Source organism: Palaemon carinicauda, chromosome 14 (assembly GCF_036898095.1).
Source record: "Palaemon carinicauda isolate YSFRI2023 chromosome 14, ASM3689809v2, whole genome shotgun sequence".
NCBI lineage: Eukaryota > Metazoa > Arthropoda > Malacostraca > Decapoda > Palaemonidae > Palaemon > Palaemon carinicauda.
Window position 1 is genome coordinate 35,674,435 of NC_090738.1, and position 25,948 is coordinate 35,700,382.

At 43.1% G+C, this 25,948-nt stretch overlaps 1 protein-coding gene across 1 annotated transcript in view; it reads left to right on the plus strand.

Moving 5' to 3' along the window:
* The window catches only part of PNPase (polyribonucleotide nucleotidyltransferase 1), a 185,568-nt gene that overhangs the window by 79,155 nt on the left and 80,465 nt on the right, over positions 1 to 25,948 (plus strand). Inside the window, exons 4-6 of the mRNA XM_068386971.1 lie at positions 16,127 to 16,374; positions 16,788 to 16,901; positions 18,295 to 18,456. Of these exons, the coding sequence (XP_068243072.1) occupies positions 16,127 to 16,374; positions 16,788 to 16,901; positions 18,295 to 18,456 (524 nt within the window). The remainder of the gene's footprint in view (positions 1 to 16,126; positions 16,375 to 16,787; positions 16,902 to 18,294; positions 18,457 to 25,948) is intronic.

Genomic DNA, 25,948 nt, shown 5'->3' on the forward strand with positions numbered 1-25,948 from the left:
TGTCGCTTGCAGAGGATGATGTTAGATCTGCCTCTCTGGAGCTTCAGTCCTGTCCCTCCGTGAATTGGAAGTCTTCGTTGTGAGTGGATTATCCTTGCCCTTTCAGGAGTTCTCATGCTGAGCATCTTAGCTCTTCAGAGCATGCTCGTGGGGTTGCTATGCAAGCTCAGCTGTCCCTCAGAGGTGGACTCTTTCTTCCTAGAAGGATGAATCTCCTCACAGACAACCAACTCCAAGAATCCCAGATTACAGACCTTTGCCCTTGCACTCTTTCAGATGACAAGCTTCTTCCATGAGCGCCTCCCCTCAACGTCCTTCTCATCGCAGAGGTTCTTCGCCTCCTCATAGCTGTAGACCCATTTCTACCTTAAGATTCCCGTGGACCAGGCTTCTGCTTCTTGCGCTTGTTCCCGCCCTTCTCCTGATCCAGCTTCTTGAGGACGCAAAGCTTTGCCATTGCGAACAACTTTTAAGCACTCTTCTCTAGGGTGCCCTATCTCTCCTTGTCATACAGAAGAGTAACTTTATAATTAACATGTGATTTGGTATATTTTATTTTACTGGCTGACCTACAACTGTAGTTGGAAAAGCAGGATGCTATAGGCCCTAGGGCTCCAACATGGAAAAATAGTCCAGTGAGGAAAGGAAATAATGAAAGACAGTAATATACTATATGAGAAGTGATGAATAAAGGGCTCCAACATGGAAAAATAGTCCAGTGAGGAAAGGAAATAATGAAAGACAGTAATATACTATATGAGAAGTGATGAATAAAGGATGTATCATAAGGTCAGTAACATTGTTAAAATGAATGAGTCATATATAATCTATGAAGAGACATATCAGCCTGTTGAACATAAAAACAGTCGCTGTAAGTTTGAACTTCAAAATTTCCACCGATTCAACTGCCTCATTAGGAAGATCATTCCACAATGTGGTCATAGCTGCCATAAAACTTATAGAATACTGTGTAGTGTTGATCCTTATGATGGAGAAAGCAATACTGTTAGAATTACAGTAACTTGTTGAAAATAATAGACAGCTTTGGAGCTAAGAAATCAGTGGTCTTTGTAAAAAAAAAAAAAAATAGGAAAAATATTCTACCATTTGGGTCTATACCTCCATAGACATCGAGGTCCATCAAGACGTTTTAATTTCATGTGATCAAAAAGCTAAACTAGTTAGTAAGTAGCCTTGGAAAAACAAGACTGAGGAAAACAATGTTTCTAAATAATTAGCTTACATATCCGTCAAAAAAGTTGCCTTTTTCTTTGGACAGTGAATGACAGTCATCTAGTTTAAGCAAAGGGTTTCTTTTATGATCAAATTATATTGCTTTTCAGTTGAAGCATAAACTCTCTGATCAACAGTTCTTAGCCGAGTATAGTTATTCCTAGTCAAACCTGATCTGTAACCCTTTCAAGATGAAAGGCCTCCTGCTTCTCCAAATAAGTGTGTCCACTATCATTATATAACCAGGGGTTGTCTTTTACTCCTTAGTTTTCAATATTAATCTTACCCGATGATCATGTAGCTGTCAACTCTGTTGCCCGACAGAAATCTACGGTCGGGATACGCCAGCGATCACTATACAGGTGGGGGTGTACACAACAGCGCCATCTGTGAGTAGGTACTCAAGTACTTCTTGTCAACAAGAACTCAATTTTTCAATATTAAACTTACCCGATAATCATGTAGCTGTCAACTCCGTTGCCCGACAGAATTCTACGGAAGGGATACGCCAGCGATCACTATACTAGAAGGGGGTGTACTCACCAGCGCCACCTGTGGCCAGGTACTGCAGTACTTCTTGTTGACACCACCTCAATTTTTCCTCTGTCGTGCTTCTGGCAAGACCTATATGGATACGCTTATAATTTTGGAGTCTTGTTCACGGTTTTTGGTGAAGTATTGCTCTAAGATTTCAGCTTTCGCTATACTGGAAACTTGTCTATTAGCTTAGATAGCTTTTATATTGATTTGATTAATGGTTAACGATCTTTTGCTTTATTTGGAATCCCCCTTGACTAGTTCTTTGATTCAAGATGTCCGACCTTTCTCAAGCTCCTCCCCAAAGACGATGTAGGACTTGTATTAGGCGTATTCCGAAGGCCTCGGTTGATCCTCACACCGCTTGTTCCGACTGTAGGGGAAAATCCTGTCAGTTGGAAGATCGATGTGAGGAATGCGCCGGACTTTCGGAACTTGATTTTGTTCGATTCCTTAAGTATACCACTAAGTTAGAGAGAGAGAGAGTTAGGAGGAGTTCGGCTCGCTCTTCGCTTTATTCCTCACCCCATGATCCTCAACCTTTTCCTCCCCCTGTAGTGGCTACCCCCGAACCTACTATTTGTGCTCAGCCTGATATGTCTGATGTTTTACGTGCCATTCAGGCTTTAGGTGATAAAGTGGAATCGGTAGTGAGTGACCACAAGTTCCTCTTGGCGGACGTTAAGGAACTTAAAGTGAAAAGTGCAGTGGGAAGTGGTAGTGCCAGTGCTGTGCCGAGTGCTAGTGTCAGTGTCAGTGTTGTGCGTGAGGGTACTTCTGTGCGTGCCAGTCGTCCTCCCAGTCCGGGACCTCTTGCAAGCTCCCAAGCCCAGGGGAGAAGCAATGTCGAAGGGCAAAAGGGTTCGGCAGGCCTTGATCGGCGCACAGAAGTATCCTCGGTGGTTGCGGGCGTATCTTACAGAGATCGTCACTTCCACTCTCAGACGATTGAGCCTTTATTTTCCTCGTCTGCAGAAGAATTTTCGGGGAGAAAACGCTGGACTCAGGTCTCAAGACCTCTTAAACGTAAAGTCCAGACCTCACGAGTTCAACAGCCCGGATGCAGTCATTGGGTTAGCTCTGACTCGCCGCAGTCATCAGGTGACTGCACACCTCCTAAGAGAGGTAAGGCGATGCCTCAACAGACCTCATCTTCTGTTAAGGCTTTGCCTCAACAGACCTCATCGTCTGTTGATCCCAAGATGGCTTTGCTGCAGTCCATGCAGTCGCAGCTTGCGGTCTTAATGCGTGAGTTTCAGGCAGAGAAGGTTACACCTCCTCCTGCGAGCGCACCTCCTCACCGCAGTCCAGTCTGCCAGACGTACGAAGTTGAGGTTCCTCAAGCTACCTCCATGCGTGAGCTACCGCGTTGGGAGTTGCCAGTTACCAGCGTTGTGCAGCAACCTCCACCTTCCTTAAGGCAGGAATCTCTTACCACGCGACAACCTCCTCAACAATGGGGACAGGAATCTTATGCCTTACAACCTCCTCTTCCTTTGAGGCAAGAGTTTCTTGCAGTAAGACCATCCTCGGGGCAGCAACCTCTTGAGGTACGACAACCTCTACCATCCTTGAGGCAGCCACCTCAGCTCTCGCAGCTGCTACCTCCACTTTCCTCAAGGCGAGAACCTCAACTCTCGAGGCAAGCACCTCAAGAACCTCAACTCGTGAGACAGGAACCGCGTTCTGCGCAGCCGCCACCTCAACTCTCGCAGCTCACACCTCAAGAACCTCAACTCGTGAGACAGGAATCTGCTACTGCGCAACCACCTCAACCCTTGAAGCAAGCGCAACTCTTGAGACAGGAACCTCATGCAATGAGTCAGCCACCTCAACGCATGCACCTACCACCTTCTCCTCTACTTGACCAGTCTTTGCAGCCTGAACCTCAGGTTTTACTACAGTCGCCTCTCACCACACTTGCTCCTCAAACCTCCGCAGAACCTCCTTCATCCCAGCCTCATGACTTTGTCATTACCAGCCCTCATCCTCTTCAACAGAGACTTGAGGATGAGACCGCAAGTGTTTATGCACCCGCTTGTCAGGATTCTGCTGTTCAGCATACCGCTGTAACTTTACCTCTCGCTTCTCAACACTCAGGTGATGAGGTTTCTGAGGAGGAAGCTGCGCACCTAGATGATCCCTCTTCGGACGTGGAGGAACCCAAGTCGTTACCACCCTCCATTGACTTTCGCAAGGTCCTGGCTCTTTTCAGAGAGGTTTACCCGGATCATTTTGTTTCTGCTACCCCTCGCTCTCCTCCATCTGAGTTTTCTCTAGGCATGCAACCTGTTAAGTCGGCCTACACTAAGCTCGTCTTTGCTAGATCCTCTAAGAGAGCTTTAAGAATGTTAGGGGATTGGTTGCAGTCCAAACAGCAACTAGGGAAGACTTCATTTATGTTTCCTCCTACTAAGCTGACTTCTAAGGCGGGCGTATGGTATGCCACAGGAGAGGAACCAGGCTTGGGAATCCCTGCCTCTGCCTAGGCTGACTTCTCAAGTTTGGTTGACTCTCCACGTAGATCGGCTATGAGGCGCTCTAAGGTCTGCTGGACCTTTTCCGACTTAGACCACTTCTTAAAGGGTGTCTTTCGCGCCTTCGAGATTTTCAATTTTCTCGACTGGTGCCTGGGGGCCTTGAGCAAGAAGACTGCCCCTTCTGACAAGGACTCGGCCATGCTTATAATGTCCTGTATGGATAAAGCAATTCGCGATGGGTCCGGCGAACTTGCCTCCATGTTTGTTTCAGGAGTACTCAAGAAAAGGGAACAACTTTGCACTTTCCTTTCCACTGGTATCACCTCTTGTCAAAGGTCTCAGTTACTTTTTGCTCCGCTTTCTAAGTTCCTGTTCCCTGAGGAGCTTATCAAGGAATTGTCTGCGGCCCTTATTCAGAAGGACACTCATGACCTTGTGGCCTCTTCAGCTCGTAAGGCTAAGGTTGCTCCTTCAGTTCCTAGAACTTACCGCACCCCAGTGACCGATACTCCTGCTACAAGATTTATTCCGCCCTTTCGTGGCAGAGCCCCCAGCCGAGGAAGTACCCGTCCAGACGCTTTCAGGGGCAGGTCTAAGAAAGGTCCCAAGACTTCGAAAGGCAAACACTGACTCTCCTCCTCTCCAGACAGCAGTAGGAGCCAGACTCAAGATCTTCTGGCAAGCTTGGGAAAGAAGAGGTGCAGACGCTCAGTCTGTCAAGTGGCTAAGGGAGGGTTACAGGATACCATTCTGCCGCAATCCCCCTCTGACCACTTCTCCCATCAACCTCTCTCCTAACTACAAGGAAAAGGACAAGAGGCTAGCGTTACACCAGGAGGTGTCGCTCCTGTTACAGAAGAAGGCAGTGGTGATAGTCCGGGACCATCAATCCCCGGGCTTCTACAACCGTCTCTTTCTGGTGGCCAAGAAAACAGGAGGTTGGAGACCGGTGCTAGACGTCAGTGCGCTCAATGCTTATGTCACCAAGCAGACGTTCACTATGGAGACGACGAAGTCGGTCCTAGCAGCGGTCAGGCAGGAGGACTGGATGGTCTCGTTGGATCTGAAAGACGCTTACTTTCACGTTCCTATTCATCCAGACTCCCAACCTTTCCTGAGATTCGTTTTTGGAAAGGTTGTGTACCAATTCCAAGCCCTGTGTTTTGGCCTAAGCACAGCGCCTATGGTGTTTACGCGTCTGATGAGGAATATTGCAAAATTCCTCCACTTAGCGGACATCAGAGCCTCCCTTTATTTAGACGACTGGCTGTTAAGAGCCCCCACAAGTCGTCGCTGTCTGGAGAGTCTCAACTGGACTTTGGACTTGATCAAGGAACTGGGTCTTTTGGTCAACTTAGAAAAGTCCCAGCTCATTCCCTCCCAATCCATCGTTTACCTGGGAATGGAGATTCGGAGTCAAGCTTTTCGGGCTTTTCCATCGGCCCCAAGAATCAGCCAAGCCCTAGAGTGCATTCTGAGCATGCTGAAGAGGAACAGTTGCTCGGTGAGACAGTGGATGAGTCTAACAGGGACCCTGTCATCGTTAGCCCTGTTCATCGAGTTAGGGAGACTTCACCTCCGCCCTCTCCAATTCCATCTAGCAGCTCACTGGGACAAGGATTTGACGCTCGAAGCGGTCTCTATTCCTGTCACCAAAGAGATGAAGACTACTCTCATGTGGTGGAAGACCAACATCCTTCTCAAGGAGGGTCTATCGTTAGCGATTCAGACCCCCAATCTTCATCTCTTTTCGGACGCATCAGACTCGGGCTGGGGCGCGACCTTGGACGGACAGGAATGCTCGGGAACATGGAACAAGGAACAGGAAACGCTTCACATCAACTGCAAGGAGCTGCTGGCAGTTCATCTGGCCTTAATGAACTTCAAGTCCCTCCTGCTAGACAAGGTGGTGGAGGTGAACTCCGACAACACCACAGCCTTGGCTTACATCTCCAAGCAGGGAGGGACCCATTCGAGGAAGCTGTACGAGATAGCAAGGGACCTCCTCATTTGGTCAAGAAGTCTAAACCTCACACTGGTAACGAGGTTCAGTCAGGGCAATATGAACGTCTCAGCAGATCGCCTCAGCAGGAAAGATCAAGTCATCCCCACGGAATGGACCCTTCACAAGAGCGTGTGCAACAGACTTTGGACCTTGTGGGGTCAGCCAACGATAGATCTGTTCGCCACCTCCATGACCAAGAGGCTTCCTTTGTACTGTTCCCCAGTTCCAGACCCAGCAGCAGTTCACGTGGATGCTTTTCTGCTGGATTGGTCCCATCTCGACCTATATGCATTCCCGCCGTTCAAGATCATCAACAGAGTCATTCAGAAGTTCGTCTCTCACGAAGGGACACGGCTGACGCTGGTTGCTCCCCTTTGGCCTGCAAGAGAATGGTTCACAGAGGTACTACAATGGCTGGTCGACGTTCCCAGGACTCTCCCTCTAAGAGTGGACCTTCTACGTCAACCTCACGTAAACAAGGTACACCCAAACCTCCACGCTCTTCGTCTGACTGCCTTCAGACTGTCGAAAGACTCGCTAGAGCTAGAGGCTTTTCGAAGGAGGCAGCCAGAGCGATTGCCAGAGCAAGGAGGATATCCACTCGTAGAGTCTATCAATCCAAGTGGGAAGTCTTCCGAAGCTGGTGCAGAGCCAATGCAGTTTCCTCTACCAATACCTCTGTAACCCAAGTTGCTGACTTCCTGTTACATCTTAGGAATGTTAGATCTCTTTCGGCTCCTACGATTAAAGGGTACAGAAGTATGTTGGCTTCAGTTCTCCGCCACAGAGGTTTGGATCTTTCCTCCAACAAGGACCTACAAGACATCCTTAAATCTTTCGAGACTTCTAAAGAACGTCGTTTGTCCACTCCAGGCTGGAATCTAGACGTAGTCTTAAGGTTCCTTATGTCTCCTAGGTTCGAACCTCTCCAGTCAGCTTCCTTCAAAGACCTTACTCTCAAAACTCTTTTCCTCGTCTGCCTTGCGACAGCTAAAAGAGTTAGTGAGGTTCACGCCTTCAGCAAGAACATAGGATTCACATCCGAATCAGCAACATGTTCTTTACAGCTCGGATTTTTAGCTAAAAATGAACTTCCTTCACGTCCTTGGCCTAGATCGTTCGAAATTCCTAGCCTTTCCAACATGGTGGGTAACGAGCTAGAGAGAGTTCTTTGCCCTGTCAGAGCTCTGAAATACTATCTTAATAGGTCAAAACCTATACGAGGACAGTCAGAGGCCTTATGGTGTGCCATCAAGAAACCTTCGATGCCTATGTCCAAAAACGCAGTTTCTTATTATATAAGGCTTCTGATTAGAGAAGCTCATTCTCACATGAAGGATGAAGACCTTGCTTTGCTGAAGGTAAGGACCCACGAAGTGAGAGCTGTAGCCACTTCGATGGCCTTTAAACAGAACCGTTCTCTGCAGAGTATTATGGATGCAACTTATTGGAGGAGCAAGTCAGTGTTTGCATCATTTTATCTCAAAGATGTCCAGTCTCTTTACGAGAACTGCTACACCCTGGGACCATTCGTAGCAGCGAGTGCAGTAGTAGGTGAGGGCTCAGCCACTACATTCCCTTAATCCCATAACCTTTTTAACCTTTCTCTTGAATGCTTTTATTGTTGTTTTTTGGGTTGTTACGGTAGGCTAAGAAGCCTTCCGCATCCTGTTTGATTTGGCGGGTGGTCAATTCGTTCTTGAGAAGCGCCTAGGTTAGAGGTTGTGTAGAGGTCCTTTAGTATGGGTTGCAGCCCTTTATACTTCAGCACCTTAGGGTTGTTCAGCCTCCTAAGAGGAACGCTGCGCTCAGTAAGGAAGACGAACTTATTAAAGGCAGAGTAATGGTTCAAGTCGACTTCCTTACCAGGTACTTATTATTTCATTGTTATTTTGAATAACTGATAATATGAAATACGGGATACTTAGCTTACTGATATACATGTACACTGGTTTTCACCCACCTCCCTGGGTGTGAATCAGCTACATGATTATCGGGTAAGTTTAATATTGAAAAATGTTATTTTCATTAGTAAAATAAATTTTTGAATATACTTACCCGATAATCATGATTTAATTGACCCACCCTTCCTCCCCATAGAGAACCAGTGGACCGAGGAAAAATTGAGGTGGTGTCAACAAGAAGTACTGCAGTACCTGGCCACAGGTGGCGCTGGTGAGTACACCCCCTTCTAGTATAGTGATCGCTGGCGTATCCCTTCCGTAGAATTCTGTCGGGCAACGGAGTTGACAGCTACATGATTATCGGGTAAGTATATTCAAAAATTTATTTTACTAATGAAAATAACATTTTTCCTCTGTCGTGCCACCGGCAAGACCTACTAATACGCCGTCCCTAACTGGATTTGTTTTCACAACTTTTTGGTGAAGTACACTATTCCAGTTTTGAGCTTTCGCTATGCAGGGGTTTTATCTTCATTTCAAACTTGAACTCGTTTTGGATAGATTTACTTATGGTGACGAAGAGAGTATGGACTCTCTTTCACTTTTGAATGGCCGACCCTTCCTTTAGACGGAAGTGTTGGTGTCGAAGAGAGTATAGACTCTCTTTCACTTTTAATGACCGACCCTTCCCTTAGACGGAAGTGTGTTTAGGTTTTTGGTAATTTTGCTTAACAAAGTTATAGATTTATTTTATATCTCTCCGCCATTTATAGGCCTCTTCGATTAACTTTCCATTTATTATAAACTTATAAAAATTAATTTTTATGTTTGTTTATATGCGACCTTTCCTAATAGTAGGCGGTCCTTACTTGGAACCGAAGTTAATTAACATTGAGCCCGTCATATCGTATTTCCTGTTAAGAATTTATGCTATTTTAATTTTAATGTTTTTGAAAGAATTTCTTTGATAGTCTCGTACTGTTTTCAAAGATGAACTAACGTTTAGTTTAGTCTCCGCAGTTGTTGACGTTCAGAACGTTCAACTTGCGCTCTATCGTTACGATAGAGAGAGAGTATTTCACGGTTTCACGTTGCAGTAAGAGTAAACCGATTCTAGCGTTTCGTTCATTCTTTCTTAACTTAAATGGTTTTAATTTTAATAAAGGAACTTTTTATTTGGGAAACCTTTCAGTTTTTTTCCTTTAACAAATAATATATTTTAACGATATATAATTGGGCTCATCTCTCAGGTTCTAAGTCAAGAGAGAGAGAGAGAGATAGAGACGGAGGGAGAGAGAGGAGGATAAACGTTTCGTTCAAGCGGGTAACGTTGTTCTCGTTGTTTACTCTTCTCCCTAGTCGCTATAGGGGAAGAAGGTAAAACGCTTCTAGATTTTTATTCTTGTTCCCAGGCTTTATGCGGTGAGAGATTTTAAACGTAGTTTATTTGATCTAGTGTTTAGTCTCTTTTCCAGCCACTGAATTCTTTATCTTTCATTATGTTTTTTCTGTTACATTGTAAAACTGTTTTCGCAATTACTACCTTTTAATGAAGGATAGGATTGCGTGTTTCAGGTACAAATCACTTAAAGTTTCGAGTTCAGTGAAATAAGTGCAAACAGAAAATCAAAAGTGATAAAGTGATATGCGCAAAGTGTTACAGTGTTGCGTTCGAGGGTTCGTTTGTTCGTGCCAGTTGTTCACCTTGTCCGATACCTCTTACAAGCTCCCAAGCCCAGGGGAGAAGTAATGTCGAAGGACTTATGGGTTCCACAGGCTTGATATACGAACAGACGTTTCCCTCCGTGGTTTTGGGTGTATCTACACACGTTGCCGACGTGATCACCCCACCCACACAAAGACGAGAGAGCCCATTTATTCCTCGTCTGCGGAAGAAGTTTCTCGCAGAAACCATGGACCAAATCTTGCAGCTTTTAAGTGCAAGTCGGTCCCTTCCGCGCAAGTCCAACGGCCTAGGTGTAGCCACTGGGTCAGTTCGGACTCGCTCCAGTCATCCGACGACTGCACACCTCCCAAGAGAGGCAAGGTGGTACCGCAACAGGCAATAACTCCGTCTGTTGCCGCACCAGCTGTTTTAGACCCTCAGTCACAACGGAGAGTAGCTCCGTTTGTTGTTGTCTTTCATAGACCCTAGTGGTCCATGCTGCAGACTATGCAGTCTCAGCTTGCGGCATTCATGCAGGAGTATCATGCTGAGAAGGTTAACACTGCACCTGTTAACCTACAACCCGCCGAGGTTGTGCGCTCAGCAGATACTGCGGCTGCCTGCTCCCACACTCCACCTGTGAGAGCTCCACCACCGATGCGCAGTCCACCCTGCCAGACGCATGTTCTTGCTGCTCCATCCGTTGACATGCGTGAGCTTCCGCATCAGCAGTGGGAAGGTGCTGTAGAGCTGCCGGGTTCCAGCACTATGCGGCTTTCTCCGCAACCCATGCAGCATGCTCCGCATACCATACAGCATGCTCCGCATACCATACAGCATGCTCCGCAACCCACCGCAGCCCCTCCCACTCTCCAGCACTCTGCTTTTGTTGTTGCCAGCTCCCACACTCCGACTGCGGAGAAGGTTGACGATGCACCCGTGGGCCTACACCTCCCACGGTTGTGCGCCCGGCATGGCTTCCTGCTCTCACACTCTTGTTGTGAGAGCTCCTCCACCCATGCACAGTCAACCCTGCCAGATGTATGATGACTCCCACACACAGAGCACTCCGTTGCCGTGCGTGAGCTACCACAAGCTGCCGTGTTTTGACACGGTGTGTCAGCCTCCGCAACACACTGTGGTTACCGCCACTCGCCCGCAGCAAACTAGTCAGTCAGGAGTTGAGGCTTCCCCACACAACTTTGGTTGTTGCTATCTCACAGACTGTCAAACAGTTACATGACGTTGCCTTCTGGTCTGCTACTTATACACCAGTGCTGTATGTCCTCACGCTCCTGTTGTGGTTGACAGTTCAGTTTTTGACAGTTCACAGACTGTCAAGCAGTTTCATAACGTTGCCTTCTGGTCTGCTGCTTTTGCACCAGTGAAACCCTCACTGAGGGAACCTAGCTTTTCTCGGATATGGTTCCTGTAGATGAGAAAGTGCTGCTCTCTTTCCTTCTGATATTCCCTTGAGGACTCTGTCATTTGGAGAGGAGCCTTAAGCTGCTTTAATTTAAGCATAATATGTTTCCAGGGAGGGTAAATGGTTCCGCTTCAGTCGCTAACCCCGTCTGTTGCCACACCTGCTCCCATAGACCTTGGGCTTTGTTGCAAGACATGCAGTCCAAGCTTAGTCCTTGATAGAGGATTTTTTACGGAGAAGAACCTTCTTGCCAACGACCTTCCTACCGGTTGGTTGTACGCCCTGTTGACGCTGAGGTATCCTACTCACGTCCGCCAGTTGAGATGGTTCCTCCACCGGTGCGACCCAGTGTGGGTTGCCAGTCGCACGTTGACGTTAAGCTACTCTCGGAGGTGGTTGTGGACGTTCAGTGTTTCACTGGGAAGACGTTCAACAACCAGCAGGGTGACTTGTTGTGACGCAGTGCGGCAACCTCAGCAACCCGATAAGGGGTTGTCTGTACTACCCAGACAGTCTAGACAGTTTCGGGTTGTCGCTGTACTTCCTCGCATCCCCATGGTTGACAGTTCACAGACTGTGCAGCAGTACCATGATCTTGTGTCCGGCTCCGTCACGCATCCACCAGTGCGACCGGATTCAGCGAGTCAGACGTTGCCCACTCCGTTGCCGTTTCCTCATCAGTTTCGGATGAGGAACCCTCTGATGAGGACATGGCTGAACAAGAAGATCAATCCCCAGCCCTGCTATCCTTCCAGAAGATGCTGAAGAAGGAATACGGCCCTGTCAGGCTGTGGATGAGTCTGGTTAGGACACTGTCATCCGTGGTTCAATTGGTGTCACTTGGAAGACTTCACCTCCGTCCTCTTCGGTTTCATCTAGCTCTTCACTGGAAAAGGACGAGACGCTAGAAGCGGTCTCGATCCCGGTTTCCGGAAGATAAGTCTGGTCTAACCTGAGGAAAGGGCTTTATCAACCTTTTATAGGGTCTTCCCCTGACTGTTCAGACCCCCAACCACGTTCTCTTCTCAGACGCATCGGACGTAGGCTGGGGTGCGACCTTAGGCGGTAGGGAATGCTCGGGATTATGGAACTCGAGTCAAAGGACAATGCATTTTAACTGCAAGAAGCTTCTGGCAGTACGTCTGACCTGGAAAAGCTTCAGGTCTCTCCTTCAAGACAAAGTAATGGAGGTCAACACGGACAACTCCCTGCTTTGATGTTCATCTCCTAGCAAGGAGGGACCTACTCTCTGACATGGTGCGAGTTCACTAGTGACCTCCTCTCCTGTTCAACAGGTCTAGACTTTTCACTAGTAACAAATTTCTTCCAAGGCAACTTGAATGTCTTAGCAGTTTGTCTCAGTAGGAAGGGACAATAATTCCAACATATTGGACCCTCCACAGAGATGTATGCAAGAGACTTTGGGTCACCTGGGGCCAGCCAACCATAGATCTCTTCGCAACCTCGATGTCCAAGAGGCTCTCAATTCTTTGCTCACCTATCCCGGACCCAGCAGTGGTTCTTTTAGATGCCTTTCTACTAGATTAGTCTCATCTAGATCTATATGCATTCCCTCCGTTCTAGATTGTCAACAAGGTACTGCAGAAGTTCGCCTCTCTCGTTGGGACAAAGTTGACACTAGTTGCTTCCCTCTGGCCCGCGAGAGAATAACTTACCGAGGTACTTCGATGGCTAGTAGACGTTCCCAGAACTCTTCCCCTAAGGGTGGACCTGCTACGTCTGCCACGCGTAAGAAGGTACTCCAAGGCCTCCACGCTCTTTGTCTCACTGCATTCAGAGTATCGAAAGACTCTCGGAAACTAGAGGTTTTTCGAAGGAGGCAACCAGAGCGATTGTTAGAGCAAGGAGAACATCCACCCTTAGAGTCTACCAATCGAAGTGGGAAATCTTCCTAAACTGGTGCAAGTCAGTATCCGTATCCTCGACCAGTACCTCTGTAACTCATATAGCTGACTTCCTCTTATATCTGAGGAAAGAGCGATCTCTTTCAGCTCCCACTTTCAAGGGTTACAGAAGCATGTTGGCATCAGTCTTCCGTCACAGAGGCTTAGATCTTTCCAACAATAAAGATCTACAGGACCTCCTTAAGTCTTTTGAGACCACGAAGGAGCGTCGTTTGGTTACACCTGGTTGGAATTTAAACGTGGTTCTAAGATTCCTTATGTTAGACAGGTTCGAACCACTTCAATCAGCCTCCCTGAAAGATCTCACCTTTAAGACTCTTGTCCTGATATGCTTAACCACAGCTAAAAGAGTCAGTGAGATTCATGCCTTCAGCAAGAACATCGGATTTTCATCCGAAACGGCTACATGTTCTACATCTTGGTTTTCTAGCCAAACACGAGCTGCCTTCTCGGCCTTGACCAATATCGTTCGTTATTCCAAACTTATCGTATGGTTGGAAATGAACTAGAAAGAGTATTATGTCCTGTAAGAGCTCTTAAGTTCTATTTTAAAAACCTTTACGGGGCCCGTCTGAAGCTTTATGGTGTTCAGTTAAGAATTCATCTTTGCCTATGTCAGAGAATTCTTTATCCTATTATTTTCAGACTGTTAATACGAGAAGCTCATTCCCTTCTGAATGAGGAAGACCAAGCTTGGCTGAAGGTAGGACACACGAAGTTAGAGCTGTCACAACTTCCGTGACCTTTTAATAAAATAGATCTCTGCAAAATATTTTCGACGCAACCTTTTGGAAAAGCTAATCAGTGTTCGCGTCTTTTATCTTAAGAATGTCCAGTCTCTTTACGAGAACTGCTACACTCTGGGACCATTCGTAGCAACGAGTGCAGTAGTGGTGGGGGCTCCACCACTACAATTCCCTAATTCCAGAACCTTTTTAATCTTTCTCTTGAAATATTTCTGGGTTGTCCGGAAGGCTAAGAAGCCTTCCGCATCCTGGTTGATTTGGCGGGTGGTCAAATTCTTTCTTGAGAAGCGCCTAGATTAGAGGTTGTGATGAGGTCCTTTAGTATGGGTTGCAGCCCTTCATACTTCAGCACCTAGGAGTCGCTCAGCATCCTAAGAGGATCGCTAGGCTCAGTAAGGAAGACGTACTTAAAAAAAGCAGAGTAATGGTTCAAGTCGACTTCCTTACCAGGTACTTATTTATTTTATGTTTGTTATTTTGAATAACGGCTAAAATAAGATACGGGATACTTAGCTTCTTTGTTAACATGTATGCTGGTCTCCACCCACCACCCTGGGTGTGAATCAGCTACATGATCATCGGGTAAGATTAATATTGAAAAATGTTATTTTCATTAGTAAAATAAATTTTTGAATATACTTACCCGATGATCATGAATTTAAGGACCCGCCCTTCCTCCCCATAGAGAACCAGTGGACCGAGGAGAAAATTGAGTTCTTGTTGACAAGAAGTACTTGAGTACCTACTCACAGATGGCGCTGTTGTGTACACCCCCACCTGTATAGCGATCGCTGGCGTATCCCGACCGTAGATTTCTGTCGGGCAACAGAGTTGACAGCTACATGATCATCGGGTAAGTATATTCAAAAATTTATTTTACTAATGAAAATAACATTTTAACACACAACAGGAGATATGAATATCAATTTTGTTGACCAGATTCTTATTCAAGAGAACAACAGGCTCACCACTTATATAAGTGTGACCAATTTAAATGCAAAAGAATACTCAAAATACCATTCCTGTCTACTTTAGATTTTTTTTTTATAGCTTGCATGAATATTACACATCTGGGACAAGCTGCTCAGTCTTAATTACTATTAATACCACACATCCCGACGGGGCATGGTTTCAGCTTGAATATAGACCAGACCATTTTAATGCTAGACTTGATGACCAACTTGGAGATGAACGTGATTTACAGTTTGAACGTCGACTTATGATGTGTCTAGATGTTGCTCTTGTGATCAGTTTAGAATTTGAGATATAATCATGAGGATTTAAGGGGTACATTGTCGGATCTTATCCAAACACTCCCAAGACTGATCTGTCTTATCTCTTTATTCTATTCCTATTATTATAAATGATTTTTCTCTTCTTTATGATTAATACTAATGCATCTAGGTACAGTAATACCTTGACATATGAGCGCTCCGAGATACGAGCCATTGTACGCACACAATATTGAGATATTAGCACGCTTACAAAGTTTAGTAAATATTAAGCCAAGTTCGGTTAAGTTGATTTTAAGTTTGTGTTATACTGTGTGTAAGGAACAATGAATACGGTCCCGTCCAATTCTCTCTCCTTCCCTTCCTCCCTCCCTCCCTCCTCCGCACTCACCGCTGTTAGCCGCTATTGTCTGTCTCAAAGGTAAGAAATCCATAATAAAACCACATTTTATTGCATATCACAGTCCAGTACTGTAATTATTTATATAATTTTGTGAGTGTATGTGAAGTATGATTATACTATATAGTATAGCAGTTAAAAAGAATGTTTTTTCCATTGTTATTATCATTGATTTGGGTGTTTTTCAAAGGGCGGGAACTGATTATATTTTTTTCATTTATTTTATATGGGAAAAATTGACTTGAGATACAAGCAAATTGACGTACGAGCTTGGTCCAGGAATGTATTATACTCCTATGTCAAGGTATTACTGTATCAGGTATAAGTGAGTGGTTACTCTGCAAAAAAGGGGAAATTATTCCTTTTCTGTTTACTGTATGTTGCAACACTTCAGATATAAAGCATTGTACTTTTTCTTTGCAATTCTATTTCATCATGGGTAAATGACTTTTAGTTTTAGAAATGCATGATTCTCATTATTTTTGTAAAATTTAGTGAGGAGTATTAGTGCCTTCACTACAGTTGGTAACTTTATACAGGAGCTTATTACCAACCTTCCTTACATCTTACAGAAGGACATTACTCCTAGAAACAGGGGAGTATGCACGTCTTGCAGATGGAGCTGCACTAGCAACAATAGGTGATACGTCTGTGTTGGTTACAGCTGTAAGTAAAAATCGAGGGGGACCTCACCCTGGTTTCATGCCATTAACTGTAGACTACCGTCAAAAATATGCAGCTGCTGGACGTATCCCTTCAAATTACCTACGAAGAGAATTGGCTCCAACAGACAAAGAAATTCTTACTGGTAGAATCATTGGTAAGTGTAAACAAAGATCTATCAATACTGTCTAGTAGAGTTTTGCGTTAGAATGGAAAGCAAGTAATCCTTGTATGCATAACATTGAAGTATAGTTACTCACCGAATCTCTTCCTTGCTATTTAGGTGTGATATTTCTCACTTATATTGATATTAGAAAAATTATGAGACATTTTCATGTCATCTCATTTGTATGTACCCAAGTTTTTATGAAAATTTATTGCCCCAGTTTGCTCTTTCATAAGTTAGAATAATGAAATGGGCAGAAGTTCTGACATTCTGAAATACCTTTTTTGGGTTGCAGTTTGTGTTCTGTATCGAGGAACAAAATTTCAGCTTTCTGGTATACTGCATATTATTTTAAAAATACATGTATTGGATTGTCAGTGTAATGATACAAGTACTTTTTCCAGATCGATCAATCCGTCCCCTGTTCACAGAAGGATATTATGGTGACACACAAGTTTCATGTCAGTTGTTAGCAGTAGATGGCCTTCATGATCCTGATGTTGCATGCATCAATGCAGGTGATCATATGTTCGGTCTGGTCCATTGTTTATTTTTTTAATAAGGTGCAAAGAAGCTTCCTGGTATTATTGTTAAAAAGTTTGTTACATAGTCTCTTAGTTTAATAGTTTTTGAGTAACAAGTTTTTAAATTGAGCTTCGTCGTTAGAAATGAACTTAGAGCAGACCATGTCGAACTTCACTCTGGAATCTGTCTGAATTTTATTTTCCTTTTTCTTTGTCACTAATATTCTATACAGCATAAGTCTTGTTTAAATTCGGGATTGTTATATTTTTTCTTCTAATTTTCAACACATTAATCTTTATATTAACATGTTGATAGTTTTCTCTCTCAAACGTGGGTTACGCCAACGTTTACTTTAGCGAGTAATGGGATATTAGGATCCAGGCTATCAGCTTGGTCTTTTGTCTCGGAACCCAGTGGTCATAAAGATAGGACTGGATCACAGAAATGTGAGGGTTTTGAAATAGATGGACCTGAAGTCATTTGAGAGTTTGAGGTTCATAGAGAGGTGATCATGCATTGTGCATCTTTAAAAACCCTTACTGACTGGTGTACTAGATTTGCTTGGTGAAACTTGAGCTGATAGACTATGGTTCAAAGCTGGTCAGGTTAGGGAATAAATCTTACCTTTACCCCAAGACTTACTGGTCTTAGATGCAACTTTTAGGTTTAAAAAATGAAGCAAAAAGAGGTGAAGAGCTTTTAAAGCTCTTCATTATCGAACCACTAAACTTGTTAGTGGTTAGAATGGTATTATCATTATCCCCACTAATCAACTTAAGTTTCCTCTTGAACTAAATACTATTTTCCTTATACGTCTGGATCTCGTAATTTTGTCAATCACCAACTGAACATACCTTTTCATTAGAGGAACAGTAAGCATGTGACGATTACCGACCCAACAACCCGAGAATGGTGAGAGAACTGAAAAGTTAGGGGATCTTCTTTGCACTCATGCGGGGGTTGTCATTAACTGCCAGATTGTCTTAATACTTTAAAAGAGGACTATGCCTAATGAAAGGAGAGAAAACATGAATTTTGTTTAGGTTTAGGGTAAAGGTTTATATTAAGCCAAGCTTTGAGAGAATAGCACCGTGAACATCGGGAGTTTCATAAAAATAATTATTATTTTCGTGCAGAATACTATTCTAAGATAACCATATTGGAATGTTGTTGTATTTAGCTTCTAAAGTATCAAATTTTGTGCTGAAAGTAGGTAACAGCAAATAGTATGAAAGACTAGTTACTGTACAGTACCTGTATATCATAGTTCACATATATGCATAGCAAGAATAAGATTGTTTTTGAAATTATCGGTTCTGACATTTCAGTTGTGTAATATTATTCAGGTGTATTTTATACTTACCCTTCATTTATTTCATCTTACAGCTTCTGCAGCATTAGCAGTATCGGATATTCCATGGCAAGGTCCCATAGGATCTGTTCGTTTAGCTTTTGTGGATGGAGAATTTATAACACAGCCTACCAGACGGGAACTTTCCAAAAGTTCCCTTAACCTTATTGTGACTGGTGCTGAACATAATTTAGTGGGTAAGAAATTTTGTTTCTATAAAACATTACCTCATGCAGTGAAGTATAATACTGTATTTGTAGTACGTAGAATTTTTAATCCCCTTGTTTACAGAAATAGTAAATTCTCTTAGTGATGAAATCTCATAATTTCAGGCGTGTTTTTACTAAATTGCGTACCCAGTACTTTTACTATCATCAACCCTGTAAAAAGGTAATAGACCAAGAGAGGGTGTTATGCATCATTAGAAATAATTCCTTATCTAATATTCTGAGACACACTACTCTGTATATTTCTTGAGATATACATAGCAGTGCTTCACCGTTTCATATTTAGGAGAAAGGGTGAATTATGCATAATTTTGTCTGAAGAACTTATAGAATTGGCCCAAATTCCCCCATCCCCCCACTCCTCTAAACTTGTCATTGATTGGGCGAACAAATTTCAGTGTTATTCATATGTACCTCAGTTTTTCACCTTTACTTACCACGTAATTTTCCCTCCTATCAGGATGGTTACACAGTTAAAATACTAGTGTGGAATTGAATTTGGATTACTGTAAATTTATCCTAGAATGTGAAAGAGGGTGAGGTTAGACTGCTTGTAGAATTTGTGGTGGCTGATGTGATTGAATGATGCATTTGAATTGTCATACTCTGCCCTAAGTGCAGGTCCAATTTTGATGGAATGGCGAATCTTAATCCCTTTTGCGGCTGGTGGAATGCAGGTGTACTGACAGGCACTATAATAGGATCAGATGGAGGTTTTTAATATATAAGGCTCAGTTGGTATTTGAATTTAAAGAGATACTAGAAATGCAATCGGGATCTGCCACCTACTGAAGAGGTCAAGGTAATACTGTTATGATGTATATTTTTGAAGTTCTACTAGGATGGTCACCATATGTACATCTCCTCAGCAGAAGGTTGGGCTGTCTGAGATGAGTTGGGAAATTCATGTTCTCTGGATAATAACTCTTCTTCAAATGTTGATATCCTGTGCATAAATATAGACTTTCCTAAGATCCTTTTTCATGACTGAAAAATCTTACAAGCCTCTTATACAGATCCATATGGTGAGAAACTGAAACCAATATAGCATATCCACCTTTAATCCACTTTGACCTTTTTGCAAATGAGAATTGATCAAAGTACCTAACAAAGTCTTCTCATTGACCTCTCTGGAGGCCGCTCGGGCAAGAGTGATAGCCGTATAACTTAGGGCAACTTTCAATGCAGGCAGTCCCTCCTGTTTCCCCTAGAGATATGGGGGAGTCTTCATCTCGAGAGGAGTCTGATGACTGTTTGAATGCATTGTGTCTTTTGTGGCCTTCCTTGGGGTTGAATGGCTCGCCCTCCAAGAGAAGGCTGACGGAGGTGCTGGCTTGTAGGCTAGGCAGGAGGGAGTTTCTGCTCCTGCCAGAGATGCCATTGGGTCATCTCCATCCAGAGTCAAGAAGAGAGAGTCTCTTCTTGGTCTCTTGACCCCAGAGCCAAGCACTTCCTTAGCACAAATTCTTCCTGAAGATTTTTCTGCTTGAGTTTCCCTCGGGAAAGCTCCTGCTACATGCTCCCCCTTGTGGTGACACATGAGTATTGACGAGCATCGCGTCACAACACGTGAGCAGTCATGCCTGGCCACCATCTGACGTAGGACAGAAACGCAAACACGCGTAATTGCTTTCACCTGTGAGAACTACTGCTTTCTCACAACAAGCTCAGAAATGCCAGTGTGCACCTTCACGTTAGCTCTTCTGAGCTCTCTCACTACCATCACCCAAATCATGTCTACTTAACATACTAGACGAATATGAACTTATGAAAGTCATCAATGAGCTCTAGCTCTAGATTGTAGGAGCCTTATGCTCCTGAGTGCTCCACTCTACCTATCCTTACTCGCCAGGTACCCCAAACGCTTGCCACAATCCCTACCCTGAACCAATTCAAGGGATGCATGTTTCTAGATAAGATTGACATTTACAATCATCTCTCATGTAATTTACCTGAGGAAGTTAGGCTTCAGGTCCTGCAGAGACCGATTCCCCAATTTAATGAGTTAGGTATAGTGCCTCTAAAATTGCATAACAAACATCTTAGATATCAACAACAGTTGACTGCTTGGGGTGACACATTTCACCCTAGACTTCATAGAGGCTTTAGATTGCCTAGAGAAATCTCTTATGTGGATGAATTTCATCCTCTCCCATTGGGATAATACCTCATTCGCCCTTGCCTTCGAACAAGAGGCATGAGGTCGAATGATCTGGTAGTCAATTTCAAGCACATCCTGTGTTTTTGGATATGAAGGGGCTGAAGGATAGGAGGGTGTTGGGTAGCCTTCTTTCTTTGATTCCTGTCCATCTGCAAAGGTGGGAGAATAAAGATTTGAAAATAGCCCCTAAGATCAAGGCTGTTTGCATGGGTATCAACCCAAGGACTTGGAGGGACATCCAGCCTACGCTCTCATTCCCCTTACCAAAAGGAAGATGGGGAATCACTTTTGGGTTTCAACACTCCATGCGTCGGCTTGGAACAGCACCAGAGGGGTAAGACTTAGACAACTCGCTAGAAGATTCTGACGCCTCAGGCAGCATTCTCTCTCGGCCAGCCAGTCCAATCCAAAGCCAACTGATCCAGAGGAGGGCGAATCGGAGTCTACCTTTCTGCTAGTTCTCGCTTGCATTAGGAAGGTGAATGTCTTAGGTGTGGCTATTTCTTCTCCAAAAAGGCAGTCACTGATAGGTTTTACAGTATTTCCAGGGCCGACAGACCCAGGTTGAAGCTTCCTTGGTCAATTTTGGCCTTGGAAGCTCTGGATAAGGTGTCAGCAAGGAGAGACAACTTGAGTGTAGAAAGGTTGACTAGAATTATTAAGCTGGGGGTTGTATGTCACTACAAGTAATAAGATGCAAGGGGCATTCCCTTTACCTTTGACACCCCCCAGAGCAAGCCCTAGCTTATGGAATGTCAACAAACTGGTTAGCCCCCTAACCCGTTGCCTTTGCAGAGTCTGATTGCCTAAACATGATAAACAAGGCCATGGTAACTTGAGGCAGCCTCTTGGGTGGACCATTCTTTGGGTACCATTGGTTTCCTCATCGATACTAAAGACCTTTCAAAGCCCATCAAGTGTAAGGCTTTTAAGAACTTAGTTCTTACTGGGGCAAGAGCTGTTCAGTTTCTTACTCACCAGGCAGCCAACTAGTGACCCAACTGGGCCCTTAATAGGTGCAATGCTGTAGCCACAAAGTTTTAGTGGCAGATCACTTGCATGGAGGTCTTACACCTTTGTAACACTTCTGTCATAGGCCCTACCTTGTTCTCAATGAAAGACGTAGATGCAGTAGCAGAAAAGTGTAGGAAGGAAAGCCTAGGCTCCCTCCTCCACTGAGCAGTCTTGTTCAGACAACCATAGGCTGCTTATACCTCCGGCCATAAGAATCCTTCGTTTATAGCAAGACAGGCTCATAAGGCAAGTTTAAAGGAAAGTCTGCTACCTATTCATTCTGTATGTAGACCAGGTCAACGACAACAACTGCCCTTCTCCAGTAGACAGGGCCTATGGCACAGAAGACAAGGAGAAGAGAGGCAAGGTCAACGCCCCTGCTAGGGGACAATCCCTCCACAATACCACCAGGAGGGATGCCTACAACCCAAGTGGAAAATGTGCTACAAGACAAAGCAGAACGGTGGGTAATAGATGTAATATGTTATGGATACCATGTCTCGTTCATCAGCTCTCTTCCTCCTCTAATTGCTCCACCGATGAAATCATCATCCTCTCGTCAGGGGTCAACAAAGTCCATCGCCCTTTGGGTGGAATTCCAAAACACTGTAGAGTAGGGCACCCTCCTTGAGTTCATCATCGGGTTCCCAGACTTCTTTAGTAAGCTCTTTCTTGTCGAGAAAGCATTTGGAGGCTTGAGACCCATAATTGACCTCTCAGCTTTGAACGAGTTTGTTCTACAAACTCTGTTCAAAATGGAGAGTGCAGCCATGGTCAGGCAGGCAATGAGGCCATTGGACTATATGATGACAATAGATCTGAAGGATGTGTACTTCTAGATCCAAATTCATCTCCCCCCCCTCCTGGAAGTACCTTTGGTTTGTGATTGAGAAGTGCATCTTCCATTTAAAGGTGCTGTGTTCCAGTCTATCAACAACGCCTCAAATATTCACCAGCGTATTCACCTTCGTGTCAGTTTGGGCTCATGACAACGAAATGCGTCTATTACATTATCTAGAGTTCTAGACGATTGGCTGATTTTGGCAGTTGCTGTGGAGATCCTTCAAATATATTGAAATACAGTAATGATTTGAGAAAATACCAACTCGTCTTATAATCAATGGTATTCTAAGTATTCTAATATGTAAACCTACAAGAGCATGAGAGAAAGGAAAGGCACTTCCTTGAATCGACCTGTCCGTTAATATACAAGGTCCTAAAATATGTATTGGATTTAACTTGTTGGTATAATAGACAAATTAATTGTAGTAAATTGAGTTATTACTGTATAAATTGTAAATACATTATTCCTAAATATAGATAATGGCAAGAACCTACACCACCTATGTTCTGAGCTTTTAAATAAAGAATACTGAAAGTTATTGACCGAAGAAAAGGTAATTTCCTCTACAATGGCTGGAAAGTAAGAGCCATTATGAAAATAAGACTTAACGTATCGAGGCTTACAAGACTAAACATTCTATATTTGTAGTTCTCCATATCAGTATGATGAAAGAAGAAAAATCCCTATTGGAAGTTTCTTTCCTATAAAGAGAAATTTTTTTCCAAATAATGCTTTGATTGTAATCATTGGCAAAGGTGTTAGCATTAAGGAAGGACTGAAAAAGCCATGTTTATCACAGTTCTTTCTATGGCGCTGAGATATAGCTTTGAGGGCCAAGTTAGTTTGTTTTTAGCAAATTGTTGGGAGGTTCTGTTTCAGTCTTTGATATAATGTCTTAGTTAGGCATGTGTTAAGAAAGGCTGCAAGGGATCTTAAATGTTAGATCTTTGGGCAAGTATTACTGAATTAAGCATATATTTCAAGTAATATTACTGAATTGTGTGCCCAAAATTGAATATTAAAGAGCTACAGAGATGCAGCGCTCACTAGTATAAAATGTAAAGTTTCTGGCTCAATAACCTAACCAAACAAATGCAGTCAGCTATTCAGAGGAAGATGTACATATGTTTATAAAGCCTGTTTGTGAGTAAGTCGCAAAAAGATCTGCACCTTGAGAGAGGTCTAGCTTTAACTAGAGAAAAATTCTTGACTCAGCAGCGGAGCAGTGTCGCAAATAAGTGGCATTAGGGCTCTTGAAATTATTTTCTGTCAGCCATATGAATGTTCACAAAGTACAATATAGCCAAAGTAGATGATGTTCCAGCTTCCTCTTCATAGTAGGTGTCTGTGGTTTAGGGGTGTTAAAGAGGTTCCTTGTTTGCCTGAGGCGCCATTCCAAAATTTGGGGCAAGTTAGTCTTGCCAACTACAAAAGCTAGTAAAAACGTATACAAAAGGAAAGATGCTAACCCTAGAATGCCTTCAAATCAAAGGAAAGAAGTTTTAACTGAATCAAGAGGATATTGAAGCTTAGTTTCCTAACATTAGGATATAGTAATGGTACTCTAGTTGGTGTTGCTCAACTTTAAGGTGTTAAAAGTTCCTAATTAGAAGAGCTTTGACAAGATACAAATCTGTGCCTTATGTAGAAGAGGGATTTTCACTGTTCGTCATGAGCCTCCAAGAGAATTCAACCCAGCACAAAGATTAGGCATAAGTATAAGCAAAAGGTGTTAAGCTTGAGGCCTTTAGCTTGAAGGATAAGTATAAGGATCAAGGCTTTTAAAATACAAAGAAAGCGTTAAGCGCTCGGTGTTGTATGAAATTGAGAGCAAAACTTTAGACAACTATACATAGAGCTAGGCAAAGGTTGATAATGCTAGAAACTAGGCAAGGAGTTATACTAGAAGTTTCTTTTCACTAGATAAATGAATACTGTGTAAAGTATGAGGCTACATATAGGGCAAGCTCTAGTTGTCAAGGTTCTACTAAGTGAAATGCTTATGTCTTGAGGTGACCAGAGCAAAGCGTCAGATACCAAAAGGGAGAGAATAATTTCATTATCACATACTGCATTAAATGATTTTTATCATACAGTTCATATTATCAAATAATACATAACCATATAGAGTACTGTATGTTTTAGAAACAATCTCAATAACTTTCATGGGTGATATCTTTTTACATGTAGGTCTTATAAGATATTAGTGCCGAATAGTTTGCAGGTGTTAGTGGTAAAGTAGGTTTTATATTTAGACCCATTACAGTACTATAAACTAAGGAAGCAAAGGAACTATTAAGCCAAAAGGGAACAACTTGCTATCTGAAAGATCAAGCTGTAAGACTTCCTTTAAGGACTCTAGAGATTGGAGAACTGATATCTTATCTTGCACAAAAGCACAGAAAGAGAAGGATGTTGCAACTTCCAACAGCCTTTACAACTCGCAGGGTTATGGAATTTCCTTGAAAACTACAGTAATAGCAGTAAGGGATAGGGAATCTTCTCACTTTAAGAAAGTGGTCTTTATTTTATTATAATTATTATTATTGTTATTACTATTGCTAGCCAAGCTACAACCCTAGGTGGGGGAGCAAAATGCCACAAGCCAAAGGGCTCCAACAGTAGAGCAGCCGAGTGTGGAATTAAAATAGGGAAGTAATGAATGAACTAAATATGAGAAATGATAAAAAGTATACAGTATAAGTTATATTAAGATCAGGAACAATGTTGAAATAAATCAGTCGTATATAAACTATCAAATGAAACTTATTTCAACCTATTCAACAAAAAAGCATTTGCAGCAAGTTTGAACTTCTGAAATTTCACCAATTCAACTAACAGATCAGGAAGACTATTCCACAGGAAAGGGTTGAGACATACTCCTATACTGATTTTGAGGAAAGAAACAGAAGGAATGGACACATCAAGATGAATAGAGTTCGCCCTTAAAAGATAGTTGTAAGAAGATAAAAGAACATTCAAAGACGGGGACCTTATTACTCAAAGCCTATGATTATAACACATTTGTATCCTACAGTGACTAAATTTTTTTTTTTTTTTTTATTAAAGAAAGATCATTCTCTTATTCCTTAGATTATACTTTATGAAATTAATTGAAACTAAATTCTAACCTTTCAAAACACAGAAGGAGAAAAATTATCTCCTGCTATGGAGTAGCGAATAATCAGTGCCATATAACACATGAGATGGAATCATTCTTGAAAAGTAATCCTTATACTTTACACTTCATTGGTTACTAAATGTAAGAGATAATTTTAATATATTATGGTTTATAATGCCTCTGTATAGGTCTACTGAATTCGGTTTTCTTGATTTATGAAAAAACATAACGTAGTAAATATAGTGTGCCACACAGGGCACATTGTATGAGGTACCACTTATGGGCTTCTTGAGAATAAATGGTCAATTGGTTAAAGAGACAA